At 50.5% G+C, this 17793-nt stretch overlaps 1 protein-coding gene across 8 annotated transcripts in view; it reads left to right on the forward strand.

The window, feature by feature from the left end:
- Nucleotides 1-17793, forward strand: part of LOC147121782 (eIF-2-alpha kinase GCN2-like) — a 161332-nt gene that overhangs the window by 117578 nt on the left and 25961 nt on the right. For 7 of the 8 annotated variants that reach the window (XM_085982284.1, XM_085982286.1, XM_085982282.1 and 4 more), the window contains 3 exons: nucleotides 346-499; nucleotides 12272-12370; nucleotides 13258-13407. In XM_085982284.1, coding sequence (XP_085838410.1) covers nucleotides 346-499; nucleotides 12272-12370; nucleotides 13258-13407 — 403 coding nt within the window. The remainder of the gene's footprint in view (nucleotides 1-345; nucleotides 500-12271; nucleotides 12371-13257; nucleotides 13408-17793) is intronic. The other variant, XM_085982287.1, reaches the window with a different exon arrangement.

Below are 17793 nucleotides of genomic sequence, written 5' to 3' on the forward strand. Positions count from 1 at the left end.
CTCGTCGATGGCCTGATTCATCGTCATAAAACTGACGGCGGTCGAGAACACGGCCGGTTGGAGCCGGGAGGTAATGTTTTCAGATTTTAACCCCTCCCACACACCATTCTCGCCGGCGAGAGAGGTTTTAAATCTCAGCTATAATTCCTAGATCAAAGAGCAATCTGGTCCTGATTTATAATTTTGTTTTATTTTGGTAAAAAAATAGTTATGCTGAATCACAACTTGGCTAGATATTGAACGTGCTGTATGAAAATGCAGATTGTCTTGAAAACTCATGGATGAGCAAAGATAGGTCTGAACGATGCCGCATCCTAAGTGAATTCTCATCATTTTGTTGTAAAGGTACTGCATGAAGAAGAGGTTTCTTCCGAATGGGCTTCCTTATCAAATACACTGTGCGTTTGATATCATCGACCTCGAGCAGGACTCCATCTTCGCTGTTGCAGAGTTAATTCAAATTGTGTCCGAGATTGTGAGCAAATATCCTGTAGCTGGGGTAAGAATGTGACTTGGATTTCAATTTTAATTGGACTCTCGTTTGAGATTAAATATTATTTCACTGTCTGTACTACTTTCAGGCATTTTGGATAATTTGGATTAGCAAAGCATCCATCCTGTCTGTGTGCACTGTAATTTCACAGTGGGTCATCGCTTCACTGTTTGTCATGCTATTTCCTGCTTGCTTCTTCTGATATCATTGAAAGAAATGTTGCAATATAAACGTACTCAGTGCTGTTAAAAAAAAAGACAAATATCCATAATAATTTATGGTTTTTTTGACCCACTGTGAAATTACAGTGCACACGCAGATAAGATGGATGCTTTGCTGATCCAAATAAATTATCCAAAATGCCTGAAAGTAGTACGGACAGTGAAATACAGTGTCAGCTGTGGCTCGGTGGGTAGCACACTCGCCTCTGAGTCAGAAGGTTGTGGGTTCAAGTCGCACTCCAGAGACTTGAGCACATAAAGCTAGGTTAACACGCCAGTGCACTGCTGAGGGAGTGCTGCACTGTCGGAGCTGCCATCTTTCAGATGAGACGTTAAATCGAGGCCCCGTCTGCTCTCTCAGGTGGACATAAAAGATCCCATGGCACTATTTCGAAGAAAAGCAGGGCAGTTATCCCTGGTGTCCTGGCCAATATTTATCCCTCAACCAACATAAAAATAAAACAGATTACAGGAAACTCTCGTTTAAATGGCACCTAAATATCCAGAATTCTCCATTAACCGGCAAAATTCATATTCCGAAAACAACACCTCAATAATCGGAAATGTGTCCGAGTCCGAGTCTCCCGCGGTGGCCGAGTTAGTCAGTGGGGGTAGTTCTCCAAACTGCCACTACTCGGCTTCTTGGCGCTGTCGGAAGTCCGAACACCTCAATAACAGGAGTCTGACTCTTTGTTTGTTAAAAATAGCCTCGGTAGATAACCCTCTCCATCATCTGGAATTTTTAATCGACCGGCACCATCCCGGTCCCATCGGTGCCGGATACCAAAGAGTTTCCTGTATCTGGTCATTATCACATTGCTGTTTGTGGGACCTTGCTGTGCGCAAATTTGCTGCCACGTTTCCCACATTAGCACAGTGACTCCACTTCAAAAGTACTTCATTGGCTGTAAAGCGCTTTTGAGACGTCCGGTGGTCGTGAAAGGCGCTGTATAAATCCAAGTCCTTTTTTCCTTTGTATGATGTGCAGCAAAACCGTGCCGAATGTCACCTTACATTGGCAGCTCACACTTGAGGCAAGGCGGCTTGATGCTGCCACGAAGTGTACAATGGTAAAACCGGATTCCTCTGTGAAAACAATACTGAAACGTCATCAGTGACGTTATGCTAATATTACTGCTGTAATAGTTTCCTGCTGATAAAATTTTACAAGTCTAAAGAGGGTATGAATGACCATGTGAAGCTGTTAAACTCTTTCAACGAACCTTGGAGCCCGGAGATTGGAATTGCCTTGCACAATATCAGGAACGAATACATCAATATGTTTACTCTAAAATTGCAGACGGTGGCTTTTCATGCAATCTGTTTAATGGCTTGCTAAAACACAGGACCAAGGAACTTCACACAGGCATGTGCGTTACCAGTTCGCACAGCGTGTCTTCAACCCCTGAAAGTGGAAAAGTGCTTCCACATATAATGTGGAACTTTCCCGGTTGTGTTCAATTTGTCGTGACATGGAAAGTATTTACTTTGCCTATGGAGAGAATTCCAGGGGTTTGTAGTTGATTCTCCCACACATTCAGCATCTACTTATGGCTGCTGGAATGTGATTTCACTGATGCTGACTCACAACATTTCTCTGGAGTGTAAGACTTCGGAGGAGAAGGATTGTCAAGGAGCAGAGCTTCTATCTGGCCGAAACTGCTCGGATAGCCTACTGCTCAGTGACATAGAAAGTCAGAAATTGCATACCAGCCCATTTTAATCTACCACAGGAAGCATTACGAAGTTAAGCCATTAAACATTAAGCCACCACCAGGAAAAAGTAAACTCCATAACCTTGCGTATCTCTTTACTTGGGCTACAATTCAAAATGGTAAAAAACCACGGGGCCGATTTTCCCGCAGGTGCGGGGAATTGTCAGGTTCCCCGAATGTCGGGTTCCGACACGAATCTAAATGGGTCAGCCAGCTGGATGCAATTTTCGCACAATTGGCCAATTAATTTTCAGCATGTGGGCACCCTTGCTAATTGACTATTTCCAGTCAGAAAGCCCCATAGTATGATGTCATCATTCGTGGTACTTTAAAGTCTACAGCAAGCTTCTCAAACTCTGCAGGCTTCCCAACGAGCCGTCCAGAATGGCAGAGGAGCCTGCAGCAGCAGCAGCAGCAGCAGCTGTTGCCAGTGGCAGACCCCGAGCTGCCGCCAAATTTGACGAAACCTCACTGCAGACATTAGTGGATGGGGTTAGGGCCCACAGGGAGGTCCTCTTCCCTAGCTCAGGGAGGAAGAGGCCTCCCAATGAGGTCAGGAATGCTTGGATGGAGGTGGCAGCAGAGGTGAACTCTCAGGGAGTCACGTGAAGAACTAGGATGCAGTGCAGGAAGCGCTTCCATGACCTTCACCGTACAGGAAAAGTAAGTACAGTATGAAGTTTCCATCACCCTCAACCTGATCCCCATTGCCTTTCCCCAACAGCAGTCAGCTTCAGCACTCTCTTCCTCCACATCCCACTTCACAGTCACATCCATGCACCCTTACCCATTCCCTCTCTCTCTATGCTCACATTCACATAACTATTCCACCATGCAGCCCTCACACTGCCTCTCACTCTGATGCTTGGAACACAACTGACAACACATAGGGAGGGCCCTTGGTGTTGCAGCCTCACACCATCTTTGTCGCCTTCTAAGTATCTATGCTATGCAATCTCTACACTCACTCCTGCACTCTCACTCAAACTCCAATTGTCTCCCTCATTGCAGGAAAAGAGAGCTCACAACAGGAGAGAGCGAGCCAGGACTGGAGGAGGCCCACCCTCAATCGCCCACCTGACCCCCTGGGAGGAAGGAGTGATGGAGATTGTCAGGGCTGACGTGGCTGCGGAAGCTGGGGAAGGAGAGACGGGAGCAAGCCCGCAAGCTGGTGACAGAATAGTTTTCCATTTCTCTCATTGATGTAGCATGAGTCGCTGTTATGATTCTGAAGCTACATCATTTGGATTTATGAGCATCTGCAAAATCCAATGTGCATGTAGCCTTGGCATCACATCTCTAACTCTTTCCTTTACTCCCCCACAGGACCATCCAGAGCCCCCATCCCCACTGTTGAGGAGGAAGAGGCTGTGCAGCCAGACTCCTCAGAGGAAGCTCCAGCCTCTGAGGGCGCAGCGTCAGCAGAAGTAAGTGCACCCAGCACCAGCGCAGACACTCACACCTCGGGGGGGCATTCGGGACATCGAGTAGTGTTGTCACCTGGTGTTTCACAGCTCACAAGTGAGCATCAGCAGATTGTGGAGACAGGGACAGCAGTGGAGAGTCCTCGTCGGAGGGCGCAGGCCTCTGCCAGCTCAGCTCAGCTGCATGTTGACCCTATGCCTCTGGGTCCATCCGCAAGAGAAGAGCTAATGGATCTCCATGCACAGATGCAGGAGTCTCTGGCAGGTTTTGTCTCCAGGGTCGCTGCGAGTGTGGAGCGAATGGAGGAGTCCATGGCGAACATGAGCAGAGCCTTATTGGAGTCATTGGCGCATGAACGCATCACCACGGAAAGGATGGCTACCTCCGTGGTAAGGCTGGCTGCGGCCGAGGAGAGGAGGGCTGCGGCCGAGGAGAGGAGGGCTACGGCCATGGAGGAGCTTAGTCGCCAGGGTATGGAAAACATGGTGAGTGCTCAGAATAGAATGACATATCTTGAGGAGCAATGGGCATCTATTGAGCACTGAAACCAGACCTTCATGTGTTGTGTATGTACCTTTAAGAGAATAACTGGTCTCAGACTGCAGTACCGGCAGTGACCACCCCTGTATAAAAGGCGCTAGTGAGCCTCTGTTGTTTCAGTTTCACTATTGACTTCCATCAGTAAAGACTTATTTTGTTCCACTCCTGCTGTCCGTGTCTCAATTATTCACGGACATAATACTGGCGACGAGCAGATACGAACCTACCTACAGTCTGCACCACCTCCTGGGATCCATTCCTACAGCGAAGTGAGCAGAGGTCGAGGCCAGAAAGAAAAGAAAGTAAGAGGCAGTAGAAACGGGCGTCGACCGTGGGCATCCGCCCTGTGTTGCGGAGTTGAAGATTGCTGGAGAAGCTGTCGGAAGCGGGGCCTGGTTCCTGTCGACGGTGCTTTAGCTAATCGGGCTGGTGGCAGGTAGTGCACTGATCCTTCCTGGGCTGCGGCGGTCGCGAACTCGAGCGGGTGGTTTGCAACGGGGCCGAGCAGCGTTGTCGGGAAGAGGAGAGAGAGAGAGGGTGGAGCACACACGGCACGGCCGGTGCTACGAAGCCGGGCTGCGTATAGACCCGCGAAGAGGGAGGCAAGAGTCCCACAGGGTTGTTCCACGACGGGAAAATAATAAAAAATATATATATATTAAACGCACAAGAAACCGCGGGAGGCGCCATCTTCATCAGCGGGGAAGAAGGCAAAGCGCGGGAGGCGCCATTTTGTTAAATCGGGGAAGAAGGCAGAGCGCGGGAGGCGCCATTTTAGATTTGCAAGATGCCGAAGACTGGCTGTATCACTGCTTTTGATAATACAATAGAGGACTGGACCACGTATGTGGAAAGAGTCGAGGTATATTTCGAGGCAAACGAAATAGCGGAGGAGAAAAAGGCATCGATATTGCTAAACTTAATGGGCGCTAGAACGTACGGCCTATTGCGGGACCTGATTACTCCAGCCAAACCGAAGGCGAAAAGTTTTAACGAAATTGTTGCTGTCCTACAGGAACACCTAAACCCTGCACCGCTGTTGATAGCAGAAAGATTTAAATTCCACAGGAGAACTCAGCATAAAGATGAGAGCAATGCTGAGTACCTTACGGAACTACGCAAGCTATCAAAGCACTGCCAGTTCGGAGCAGGACTGGCAGATACCCTACGGGACAAATTTGTCTGTGGACTCCTGAGTGAAAGAACACAGAAGAAGTTACTCTCAGAGAAAGAGCTGACGCTAGATAAGGCTTTCAGCGTGGCAGTATCGTATGAAGCAGCAGCCAGGGGAGCTGCAGAAATTCAACAAAAACCACAGGAATACGGCACCCACGAAATGACACGGGGATTTGCAAAATGTTATCGCTGCGGCAGAACTAACCATGACCAGAAGGACTGCTGGTCCAAAGACAAAATATGCAGGCAATGCGGGAAGATGGGACACATTGCACGAGTTTGCAGGTCTGGGAAGAAGACCAGTGACAACAAAAAGGCTACTAAGGAACCGTACAAGAAAGTACAAAAGATGACGGACAGTAGTTCCGAAGACCAGATGAGCGATAGTGAATCCGGGGACAGGAGACTAAGCTGTCTCAAACTTCACAATGTAATCGCAAAAGAGGATCACCGAACCATTTGGGTCACCCTCACGATAGCAGGGTCCCAAGTTAAAATGGAATTGGATACAGGATCAGCGCTAACCGTCATGAATCGACGAGACTACGAGCGGCTATTTTCACACATACCCTTGAGAGAGACATCCATCGTCTTGACGACGTATATGGGGCAAAAAGTATACCCCAGAGGAAAAATAAGGGTGCCTGTCGAATACAACGGCAAGAAAATACGGAAATTGTATCTCTACATACTGCCAAATGGTGGACCACCATTATTGGGACGGGAATGGATCAGGAAGATAAACTTAGATTAGCACTCCATTCATGCAATGACGGTGGACGGTAAAAAAGATGAAGACGTCACTCCTGGACGATTGTCAACAATCTTAGCTAACGCCAAAGAGGTATTTCAACAAGAACTGGGCACGCTTAAAGGTGTAACCGCCTCGATAAAAATAGAAGAGAATGCAGTTCCCAAGTTTTTCAAAGCAAGACCGGTACCATATGCAATTCGTCCAGCCGTCGAGGCAGAGCTGGAGAATCTGGAGAAGGCAGGCGTGTTGTCTAAGGTCGACTGGAGCGAGTGGGCGACACCCATCGTTCCTGTCATGAAGAAAACGTTGAGCAATAAGTCCGTGGAGCCAAGGAAGATTCGCATCTGTGGGGATTTCAAGGTGACGGTGAACCCAGTCCTTCACACAGTACAATATCCTCTTCCAAGGATAGAAGACATCTTCGCCTCACTGTCTGGAGGGAAGCGTTTTACAAAAATTGACCTAGCTCAAGCATATTTGCAGATGGAGGTTGAAGAGTCCTCTAGGAAGTATCTCACGATAAACACTCACAAAGGTCTTTACCAGTATCATCGATTGGTATTCGGAGTAGCATCGGCTCCGGCGATATGGCAAAGAGCGATGGAACAAGTCCTGCAAGGGATTCCGGGGACTCAGTGTTACTTGGACGACATCCTTGTGACAGGTGAAGATGACAGTGAACACCTTAACAACCTAGAACAGGTGCTCACTAGACTACGGGAACATGGGCTGCGAGCCAACCGCCCCAAGTGCGAATTTTTTAAGAAACAGATATCGTATTGTGGCCACGTGATTGATGAAGAGGGGTTACATAAGTCCCCTGACAAAATTGAAGCGGTTGTTAAGGCCCCAGCGCCTGAAAATGTGTCGCAACTGAGGTCATTCCTCGGATTGGTGAATTACTATCATAAGTTTTTGCCGAATTTGTCCACAATTCTGCACCCACTGAACGCCCTGCTACGAACGGGGGTAGCATGGAAATGGAGCGATGATTGTAACCGTGCCTTTCAGAAGAGTAAGGACTTAAACACTTCAAGGGAAGTATTGGCTCACTACAACCCAGCACTGCCGATCAGACTGGCGTGTGATGCGTCTCCCTACGGCATTGGGGTGGTACTGTCACATAAATTCCTTGATGGTTTAGAGAGGCCGATAGCTTTTGCGTCACGCTCGTTAACTTCTGCCGAGCGTAACTACGCCCAGATTGACAGAGAGGCCCTCCGCCTAGTGTGGGGGGTGAAGAAGTTCAATCACTACCTGCACGGTCAAAAATTTACTCTACTAACCGATCATCAACCTCTTGTCTCCATTTTCAACCCTCAGAAGGGCGTACCGACAATGACAGCACAACGGCTGCAGAGATGGTCCCTTTTCCTAGGGGCACACCAATATGACATCGAGTACAAAGGAACTAAACAGCATGGAAATGCTGATGGATTGTCACGCCTACCGTTGCCGACGGTGGAAGAAGAAGACCTTGCAGTGGATCCAATGGAGTTATTCCACTCGACCATAGTCGAATGTATCCCTGTGACGAATGCAAACATAGAAAAGGAAACACGGAATGACCCGACACTATCACGGGTCTATGATTTAATGGTGAAGGGATGGCCAGCACATGGCGAACCACTGCTGCCAGCATTCTCGCCGAGAAGAGAACAGCTGTCAGTGTGCAGAGGAACCTTGATGTGCGGATCTAGAATAGTAATTCCACCTAAATTGACGGATAGAGTGCTCAATGAGCTTCATGAGGGTCATCTGGGTGGGGTAAAAATGAAGAACTTAGCCAGAGCGTTTGTGTGGTGGCCGGGAATCGATAGAGAAATCGAAGAGATGACCAAGAGCTGTGCAGGATGCCAGAAGGTCCAAAACGCCCCACCACAAGCTCCTCTGCATTCATGGGAGTGGCCCTCATCTCCATGGCAAAGGGTGCACATTGATTTTGCTGGTCCCTTCATGGACTCGATGTTTTTAATTGCGGTGGATGCACATTCAAAGTGGCCAGAGGTAATAAAAATGTCCTCAACCACCACGGAAAAAACTATCTCAGTTTTACGAACCATATTCGCCAGGAATGGGCTGCCTGAACAGATTTGCTCTGACAATGGACCACAGTTTGTGTCTGAAGAGTTCCGGAGGTTCTTAAAGAACAATGGTGTTAAGCATTACACATCTGCCCCATATCATCCAGCCACTAATGGATTGGCCGAAAGGTTTGTCCAAACATTCAAGAAGGCTATCAAGGCAATGTGTAATGAAGATATACCCCTACAACACAAGGTGGATAACTTCTTGTTTGCCTACCGGAATGCGACACATGCGGTTACCAACCAAACTCCAGCCATGATGTTCTTCAATCGAAGACTACGATGCCGCTTGGATTTGGTTAAGCCAAACGTCCGAAGAGATGTGGAGAACAGGCAGTTTTAGAATATGAATGAAAGGCTGACCAGGAGTTTTAAGATAGGTCAACCAGTTTTGGCCCGGGACTACCGCACTGAGAAATGGCAGCCAGGAACGATTTGTACACGACAAGGACCTCTCATGTATACCGTGGACGTTGGGGAGAGCATTGTAAGACGCCATGCTGACCAGATTCTAGAGTCACTGGAAAACGTCAACTCCACACCACGATCTGATACACCTGGTAATGAAATCGACGTTCCAATTGCAGCTACCGCAGAACCGGTAATATTGGAAGCAGATGAACCAAACAACGACATTGATTCCGACTCAACATTGCCAGAAGAACCTGTTACCCCAAAGAGGCGTTATCCAGACAGAATCAGGAAGCCTCCTCAAAGACTGAACTTATAATTGCTTAAACTTAACCAATGTATCTAGCAACCGTAATTGTGATTGTAATTAGTTATCATTTAGTTGTTAAATGAATGTTATGTACTGTTTATCTAAAAGGGGAGGAATTGTTGTGTATGTACCTTTAAGAGAATAACTGGTCTCAGACTGCAGTACCGGCAGTGACCACCCCTGTATAAAAGGCGCTGGTGAGCCTCTGTTTCAGTTTCACTATTGACTTCCATCAGTAAAGACTTATTTTGTTCCACTCCTGCTGTCCGTGTCTCAATTATTCACGGACATAATATCATGGAAGTCCTTCTGAGTAGGACTGCCATTGCAGATACGGGTCCCCATGGCCCCCCTGATGTGCAGCAAGGTGCTCTCCAGCCACCTATGAGAGGGAGGTGGTTGGCACACCTCAAGGAAGTGGGGGCTCCTCTCCACACGCTCACACTTCCATGCCACTTCAGAGCCCTCGGTCAGAGCCCCGGCGGAGTCCACACCCAAGTGAGCTAGGCGTCTCAACCCCTGCACAGCCGCAGGAGCAGCAGACTGCTGGCGAGCCCTCACAGGCTCGCCACCCCAGAGGACGCCTGCCAAACGTGTCGAGACAGGAGCAGCAGGAAAGTGAGCAAGGGGCCTCCACATCTGAAGCCACAGGGGTACCACTACGTAGGAGCACGCGTAAGAGAAAAATAAAGCACCAATAATCACAAGGGTAGACACTTGGGTGAAAAGTTTTGTATATACTTTTAATGCCATCAGTTTCTTGTACATAAAAAATCTGATGGCAACTGCTGCAGTTGTGGCGTCTGTCATTTGGCGAATGGGGATTTTACATTGAGGCCGTGAGGATTACTTGCAGATGTCAGCAAGCTGGTCAAATAGGTAGAAATGCGCAGGGATGGGCCACTGTCCATGGTCAGGTAAGAAGCAGCGAGGCTACAGTGTTTGATGTACTAGGCTAGGCAAATCTGGCCAGGATGAGTGCGTTCCTTGCATTCCAGCCAGTAATGTTCTCGTGTACTGGTGCCGCTGGTTGATGGGCCTCTGCAGGATGCGCGTTTCCGGCCTCCTCCTCCTCAGCATCATCTTCATCCGAGGCGGCTCTGTGAGGAGCCTCTTGGTCCTGCGGAATCTGCAAGCCACGACGCTGTGCCATGTTGTGAAGCACACAGCAAACCACGACAATTTTGGAGACCCTGGCTGCTGAGTACTGCAGGGCTCCACCTGATCTGTCGAGGCATCTGAAGCGCATCTTCAGCAATCCGATGGTTTGCTCGATAATGCATCTGGTGGAAATGTGGCTGGAGTTGTAGTGCTCCTCAGCTTCGGTGGCTGGTCTCCTCAATGGCGTCATTAGCCAAGTCCGCAGGGGATAGCCCTTGTCTCCATGTAGCCATCCCTGAAGTTCGTTTGGCGGACTGAATAGCGGAGGCACAGTAGACTGGCGCAGTATGAGGGAGTCATGGCAGCTGCCAGAGTACTTGGCACAAACATGCAAAATCTCCTTCTTGTGGTCACACACCTGCTGAACGTTAAGGGAGTGGAAACCCTTGCGGTTGACAAAACCTCCTGGATTGCGATGGGGCGCCCTAAGGGCCACATGTGTGCAGTCAATGATGCCCTGCACCCTTGGGAAGTCTGCCAGCTGAGCAAATCCAAGCGCTCGCGCCCTCAGACTTGCGCGATCCCTGGTGTAATGGATGTGATTATGCGCAAGGGCAAAGAGGGCATCGGTTTCCTGCGTGATGCAAGTGTGTGCGGCCGCCTGGGAGATGCCGCTGATGTCTGCTGCTGATCCCTGGAAGGAGCCTGAGGCAAAAAAGTTGAGTGTGGTGGTGACTTTGATGGCCACTGGTAAGGAGTGTCGACCTGGTGCTCTGGGCTCCAGGACTTGCTGCAGCATTGTGCAGGTGTCATTCACTACCTCTCGTGAAAGTCGCAGCCGCCTTTGGCACTGCTGCTCAGTCATGTTGAGGTAGCTCACCCTGTGTCTGTAGACCTTGTTTGGGGGGTATCTCCTGCGCCGACGGCCTTCCATGCGCTGGCCCCTTCTGGCCTGTGCTGCCTCAGGTGGGTGAGCCGCAGCCTGTCGCTTCTGCTGCTGCTGCTGTTGCTGGTGCTGCTGTTGTTGCTGGATCTGCTGCTGCCGCCTCTGCTGTTGGAGATCCTCTAATGCCAAGAAGGGAAGGAACAAAAGGCCTCCCATGCTTCTGGCAGATGCCTCCGTTGAGGAGGTGCTGAGTTAGGGTGGTGAGAGGGGCTTCCCAGGAGCTCACACTGGAGAAGTGTGTGAGCCTCCAACCTTCCACAGCTGTGCCTAAGCCTTGAACACATTGCCCCAAGCCTGAAACAACAAGGTCCTGCAACCTATAAATGCTGTATGATTAAATCTCGTCTTCCCTGATTGACCTGCAGCTGAAAGTAAGCAAGCAGACATTGTTCACTCCAGGTTTCAGCAGCGGTGTTCCCATCAGGCGTGGTTTACATGGGGAAAGGCTGAAAATTGCAAGGGCCCCTTAAAATGGCATTATAGACAGCAATTATTGCTGATTAGGCTCCCAACGACCAGTCCCGCCTGCTGCGGGCGGGACTGATTCGGGTCGCGTTGAAACGCCGGGGCGAAAGTCAGACGGGGCGGGGAATCAGGCGGGGGGGTCGTGGCCCCCTACTTCTGCGATTTTTTTTTTTTTTTTTTTTTTTTTTTTTTTTTTTTTTTTTTTTTTTTTTTTCCCCCCCCCCCCCCACATGCCTGAAACCCCGTCTGATGGCTCCAGGAAAATCGAGGCCCACATCTCCATACACATCGAATCATAGAATCGTACAGCACAGAAGGAGGCCATTCGGCCCATTGTGCCTGTGCCGGCTCTTTGAAAGAGCTATCCAATTAATTGAGTGTTACATTACACTTTAGGTTAAATAGTGCAAAAGGATTTGCATTTGACTTCTATGTACCAATTTAATACATTCTAATAAGAGAAAACAGTAATACAAGTATAACCGCGATTGATGAAAGATAGCAACCAGCAAGGTACTTTAGCTGTCTTTAATAATATTTTATCTGAGACATTTTAAGTGTAAGACTGCACTTTGGCCTTTTTCATAACGAGCTGTAATCGCTTTAAAATATTTGTTATCTTAACAGAAACAATACAGGCAGCTGATTATTAGTCACACACTGTTGGAGGAAACCCTCTTCAGGAATGGAAGTCCAGAATGTGGCTCACAGGATCACTGTCCAAAGGTATTTTTTAAATAAAAGAACATAAGAACAGGAGTAGCCCATTCAGCCCCTTGAGCCTGTTCTGCCATTGAATTAGATAATGGCCGATCTGTGCCATAGCTGCATTTGCCCGCCGTTGTTCCTTATCCCTTAAAAGACTTACCTAACAAAAATCTATCGATGTCAGTCTTGAAAATCTCTATTGACCCAGCATCTACAGCCTTTTGGGGAGCAAGTTCCAGATTTCCACTACCCTTTGTGTGAAAAAGCGCTTCCCGATTTTGCTCCTAAATGGCCTAGCTCTAATTTTAAGATTATGCCCCCTTGTTCTGGAGGTTCTGGATTCTGCCACCAGAGGAAATAGTTTCTCTGTATTAAAGAAGAAGGGGGTGAGATTTCCCCTGTGCACTACATGCAGGCCCCTCAGGACACTGTGGCATGTCAAGGCCAATTTCTGTATCAAGCCATCCTCTGCAGGATGAGAACGTCAATTCTGTAGCATGTTTGTCCAGAGTTGAGGGACATCTCATTCTCGATAAAATAAATATATATATATTTTTAAATGATAAGTACAGTGCTAATTGAGTGGCTATCCTTTGAGAATCCCTATGGACTCTCTCCCTGCCTCGCACTTGTGCCAGTCTGAAAGCTGCTGCTTGGAGGTGGGTAAGGATGGTCTGACATTGATTTTCCTTTTTCTTCCCACAACCCTTCATTAGAACTGGTCAGAATGATGTACCCAACACATTAGCCTGTCTTTTCACAGCTGCTGCTGGATCCTGCTGTTTCCCAACGTTTTCTATTTGTATTGTCCATTAACATTTGTTACTGTTAGGCTAGACATAAAATTGCCGTCAGCATGAATATATACACCTTTTCTCATTGTGGTTGTTATTCCATTTCATTAGCCTTGTGTCGGGTTGTCATTCGATGCCGTATCCCAACAACTGGAAATGTTCTTGCAGCTGAACCCACACTTTGATGGATGCATCACTCGGTGTTGGGAATCACTGACAATTCTACAGAAGCTATTTGTGGATTCTGCTTTCACGGTAAAGGTAAGAAGTAAGAGCAGTACTTTAAGGTACATGTATAAAGCTTCTTATACTCATCAACGTGGTTGATTCTTAAGTGGCCCGGCAAACCACTCAATTGTATCCAACCACGACAAAGGGTCTCTTCAGGACAAATAAGGATGGGCAGTAAATGCCAGCATTGCCAGCAGCGTCCACATCCCGAGAATGGAAAGAAAACACACGGTCTGGCGAACACCTTTTTCCTGCATGGTTCCTCGTTTGCAGTTTACTCAGCTGTAGAACTCTAGCTGTGCAGCTTTTCTGCTTCACGCAGTAAACAAAATTACAAACCTCGCAAAAATGTTCTATTTCAGTTGTTTGACATTTACCTGTCTTGCTTTGTGATGCATGGTCACTGTAAATATGATGGAAATGCATACAGTAGTCAGCAAGTGAGCAAAGTAATTCAAGTCTGATACCTGGTCTTAGTGGTGAGGAAGCATACTGGTGCTCGTAAAATTTATCTTCAAATAATTTAAAATATGATTGAGTCACTGACTGGGGGATTCACTTTCCTCATAATCTCTATTTTCAATTCCAGTGTTTAAGCGGAGTGAGTTGGAGAACAAACAGGAATTATAGGAGAGAATCCTGTGGAGAAAGCTGAAATAAACTTACACCTAATTAAAAAAAGGAGCTTTTAAAATGTCTTCTGCGCTTAATGAAAGCCACAACCAAAATAGAATGTATTTATATCTGACAAATGAAATTTTGTGTCTGTAATGTCATCTGTCTGAGGTCCCGGTGTCTGTCAGACTGAGGTCCCGGTGCCTGTCACACTGAGGTCCCGGTGCCTGTCACGCTGAGGACCCGGTGCCTGTCACGCTGAGGTCCCGGTGCCTGTCACGCTGAGGTCCCGGTGCCTGTCACGCTGAGGTCCCGGTGCCTGTCACGCTGAGGTCCCGGTGCCTGTCACGCTGAGGTCCCGGTGCCTGTCACGCTGAGGTCCCGGTGCCTGTCACGCTGATGTCCCGGCGTTTGTCACGCTGATGTCCCGGCGTTTGTCACGCTGAGGTCCCGGCGTTTGTCACGCTGAGGTCCCGGCGTTTGTCACGCTGAGGTCCCGGCGTTTGTCACACTGTGGTCCCGGTGCCTGTCACACTAAGGTCCCCATGCCTGTAACAGTGCGGTCCCGGTGTTTGTCACACTGAGGTCCCATGTTTGTCACACTAAGGTCCCCGTGCCTGTAACAGTGCAGTCCCGGTGCCTGTCACACTGAGGTCCCATGTTTGTCACACTGAGGTCCCGGTGTCTGTCACACTGTGGTCCCGGTGTTTGTCACACTGAGGTCCCGGTGCCTGTCACACTAAGGTCCCCGTGCCTGTAACAGTGCAGTCACTGTGCCTGTAACAGTGCAGTCCCGGTGCCTGTCACACTGAGGTCCCGGTGCCTGTCACACTAAGGTCCCCGTGCCTGTCACACTGAGGTCCCGGTGCCTGTCACACTAAGGTCCCCGTGCCTGTAACACTGCGGTCCCGGTGCCAGTCACACTGAGGTCCCATGTTTGTCACACTGAGGTCCCGGTGCCTGTCACACTGTGGTCCTGGTGTTTGTCACACTGCGGTCCCGGTGCCTGTCAGACTGCGGTCCCGGTGCCTATCACACTGAGGTCCCATGTTTGTCACACTGTGGTCCCGGTGCCTGCCACACTGCGGTCCCGGTGTTTGTCACACTGAGGTCCCCGGCCTGTCACACTGAGGTCCCATGTTTGTCACACTGAGGTCCCGGTGCCTGTCACACTGTGGTCCCGGTGTTTGTCACACTGAGGTCCCCGTGCTTGTCACACTGAGGTCCCGATGCCTGTCACACTGAGGTCCCGGTGCCTGTCACACTAAGGTCCCCGTGCCTGTAACAGTGCGGTCCCGGTGCCTGTCACACTGAGGTCCCCATGCCTGTCACACTGAGGTCCCGGCGTTTGTCACACTGAAGTCCCGGCGTTTGTCACACTGAAGTCCTGGCGTTTGTCACACTGAGGTCCCGGCATTTGTCACGCTGAGGTCCCGGTGCCTGTCACACTGAGGTCCTGGTGCCTGTCACACTGAGGTCCCATGTTTGTCACACTGAGGTCCCGGTGCTTGTCACACCGAGGTCCCGGTGCCTGTCACACTAAGGTCCCCGTGCCTGTAACAGTGCGGTCCCGGCGTTTGTCACACTGAGGTCCCGGCATTTGTCACACTGAGGTCCCGGCATTTGTCACGCTGAGGTCCCGGTGCCTGTTAGACTGAGGTCCTGGTGCCTGTCACACTGTGGTCCCAGTGCCTGTCACACTGATGTCCCGGTGTTTGTCACACTGCGGTCCCCGTGCCTGTAACAGTGCGGTCCCGGTGCCTGTCACACTGAGGTCCCGGTGCCTGTCACGCTGAGGTCCCGGTGCCTGTCACGCTGAGGTCCCGGCGTTTGTCACGCTGAGGTCCCGGCGTTTGTCACGCTGAGGTCCCGGCGTTTGTCACGCTGAGGTCCCGGCGTTTGTCACGCTGAGGTCCCGGCGTTTGTCACGCTGAGGTCCCGGCGTTTGTCACGCTGAGGTCCCGGCGTTTTCACACTGAGGTCCCGGTGCCTGTCACACTGAGATCCCGGTGCCTGTCACACTGCGGTCCCGGTGCCTGTCACACTGCGGTCCCGGTGCCTGTCACACTGCGGTCCCGGTGTTTGTCACACTGAGGTCCCGGTGCCTGTCACACTGAGGTCCCATGTTTGTCACACTGAGGTCCCGGTGTTTCTCACACTGAGGTCCCGGTGCCTGTCACACTGTGGTCCCGGTGCCTGTCACACTGCGGTCCCGGTGTTTGTCACACTGAGGTCCCGGTGCCTGTCACACTGAGGTCCCCGTGCCTGTCACACTGAGGTCCCGGTGCTTGTCATACTAAGGTCCCCGTGCCTGTAACAGTTCGGTCCCGGTGCCTGTCACGCTGAGGTCCCGGCATTTGTCACGCTGAGGTCCCGGTGCCTGTCACACTGAGGTCCCGGTGCCTGTCACACTGTGGTCCCAGTGCCTGTCACACTGAGGTCCCGGTGTTTGTCACACTGCGGTCCCGGTGTTTGTCACACTGAGGCCCCCGTGCTTGTCACACTGAGGTCCCGGTGCCTGTCACACTAAGGTCCCCGTGCCTGTAACAGTGCGGTCCCGCTGCCTGTCACACTGAGGTCCGGGTGCCTGTCACGCTGAGGTCCCGGTGCCTGTCACGCTGAGGTCCCGGTGCCTGTCACGCTGAGGTCCCGGCATTTGTCACGCTGAGGTCCCGGCGTTTGTCACGCTGAGGTCCCGGCGTTTGTCACGCTGACGTCCCGGCGTTTGTCACGCTGACGTCCCGGCGTTTTCACACTGAGGTCCCGGTGCCTGTCACACTGAGATCCTGGTGCCTGTCACACTGCGGTCCCGGTGCCTGTCACACTAAGGTCCCCGTGCCTGTAACAGTGCGGTCCCGGTGCCCGTCGCACTGAGGTCCCGGTGTCTGACACACTGAGGTCCTGGCGTTTGTCACGCTGAGGTCCCGGCGTTTGTCACGCTGAGGTCCCGGTGCCTGTCACACTGTGGTCCCGGTGCCTGTCACACTGCGGTCCCGGTGCCTGTCACACTGCGGTCCCGGTGTTTGTCACACTGAGGTCCCGGTGTTTGTCACACTGAGGTCCCCGTGCCTGTCACACTGAGGTCCCATGTTTGTCACACTGAGGTCCCGGTGCCTGTCACACTGTGGTCCCGGTGCCTGTCACACTGCGGTCCCGGTGCCTGTCACACTGCGGTCCCGGTGTTTGTCACACTGAGGTCCCAGTGCCTGTCACACTGAGGTCCCATGTTTGTCACACTGAGGTCCCGGTGCCTGTCACACTGTGGTCCCGGTGCCTATCACACTGCGGTCCCGGTGCCTGTCACACTGCGGTCCCGGTGCCTGTCACACTGCGGTCCCGGTGTTTGTCAGACTGAGGTCCCGTGTTTGTCAGACTGAGGTCCCGTGTTTGTCACACTGAGATCCTGGTGCCTGTCCGACTGAGGTCCCGGTGCCTGTCTGACTGACGTCTCCCACCTGAGCTTTTTGATTGGTTAGTTTTCTCACTGTGTCAATCGTAAAATACATTAAAGGCTTTTAGCTGCTTTTCAGTCCTCATAAGAGTTTTCTACTTACAGCCCAGAGTCCAATTTAAAAATTGAGCTGCGTTGTGACATACCTGCTTAATGTCTGCCTCCAGCACCACGTGATGTTCCTTCCCTGGGCGAGCCACCTCCCCCCTCACTCGATACCCAGACCCTGCCCTCTGTGATGGATCTGCACCTTTGCCTGCAGCTCACTCCTGCTCCCCTTCCTCTCCCCACACATCCACCTTAATCCCAAGTCTCACCCTACTGCTTGGCTTCTACCACACGTTCGATGC

Source organism: Somniosus microcephalus, chromosome 3 (genome assembly GCF_052327205.1).
Source record: "Somniosus microcephalus isolate GS21.2 chromosome 3, FLI_Smic_1.0, whole genome shotgun sequence".
NCBI lineage: Eukaryota > Metazoa > Chordata > Chondrichthyes > Squaliformes > Somniosidae > Somniosus > Somniosus microcephalus.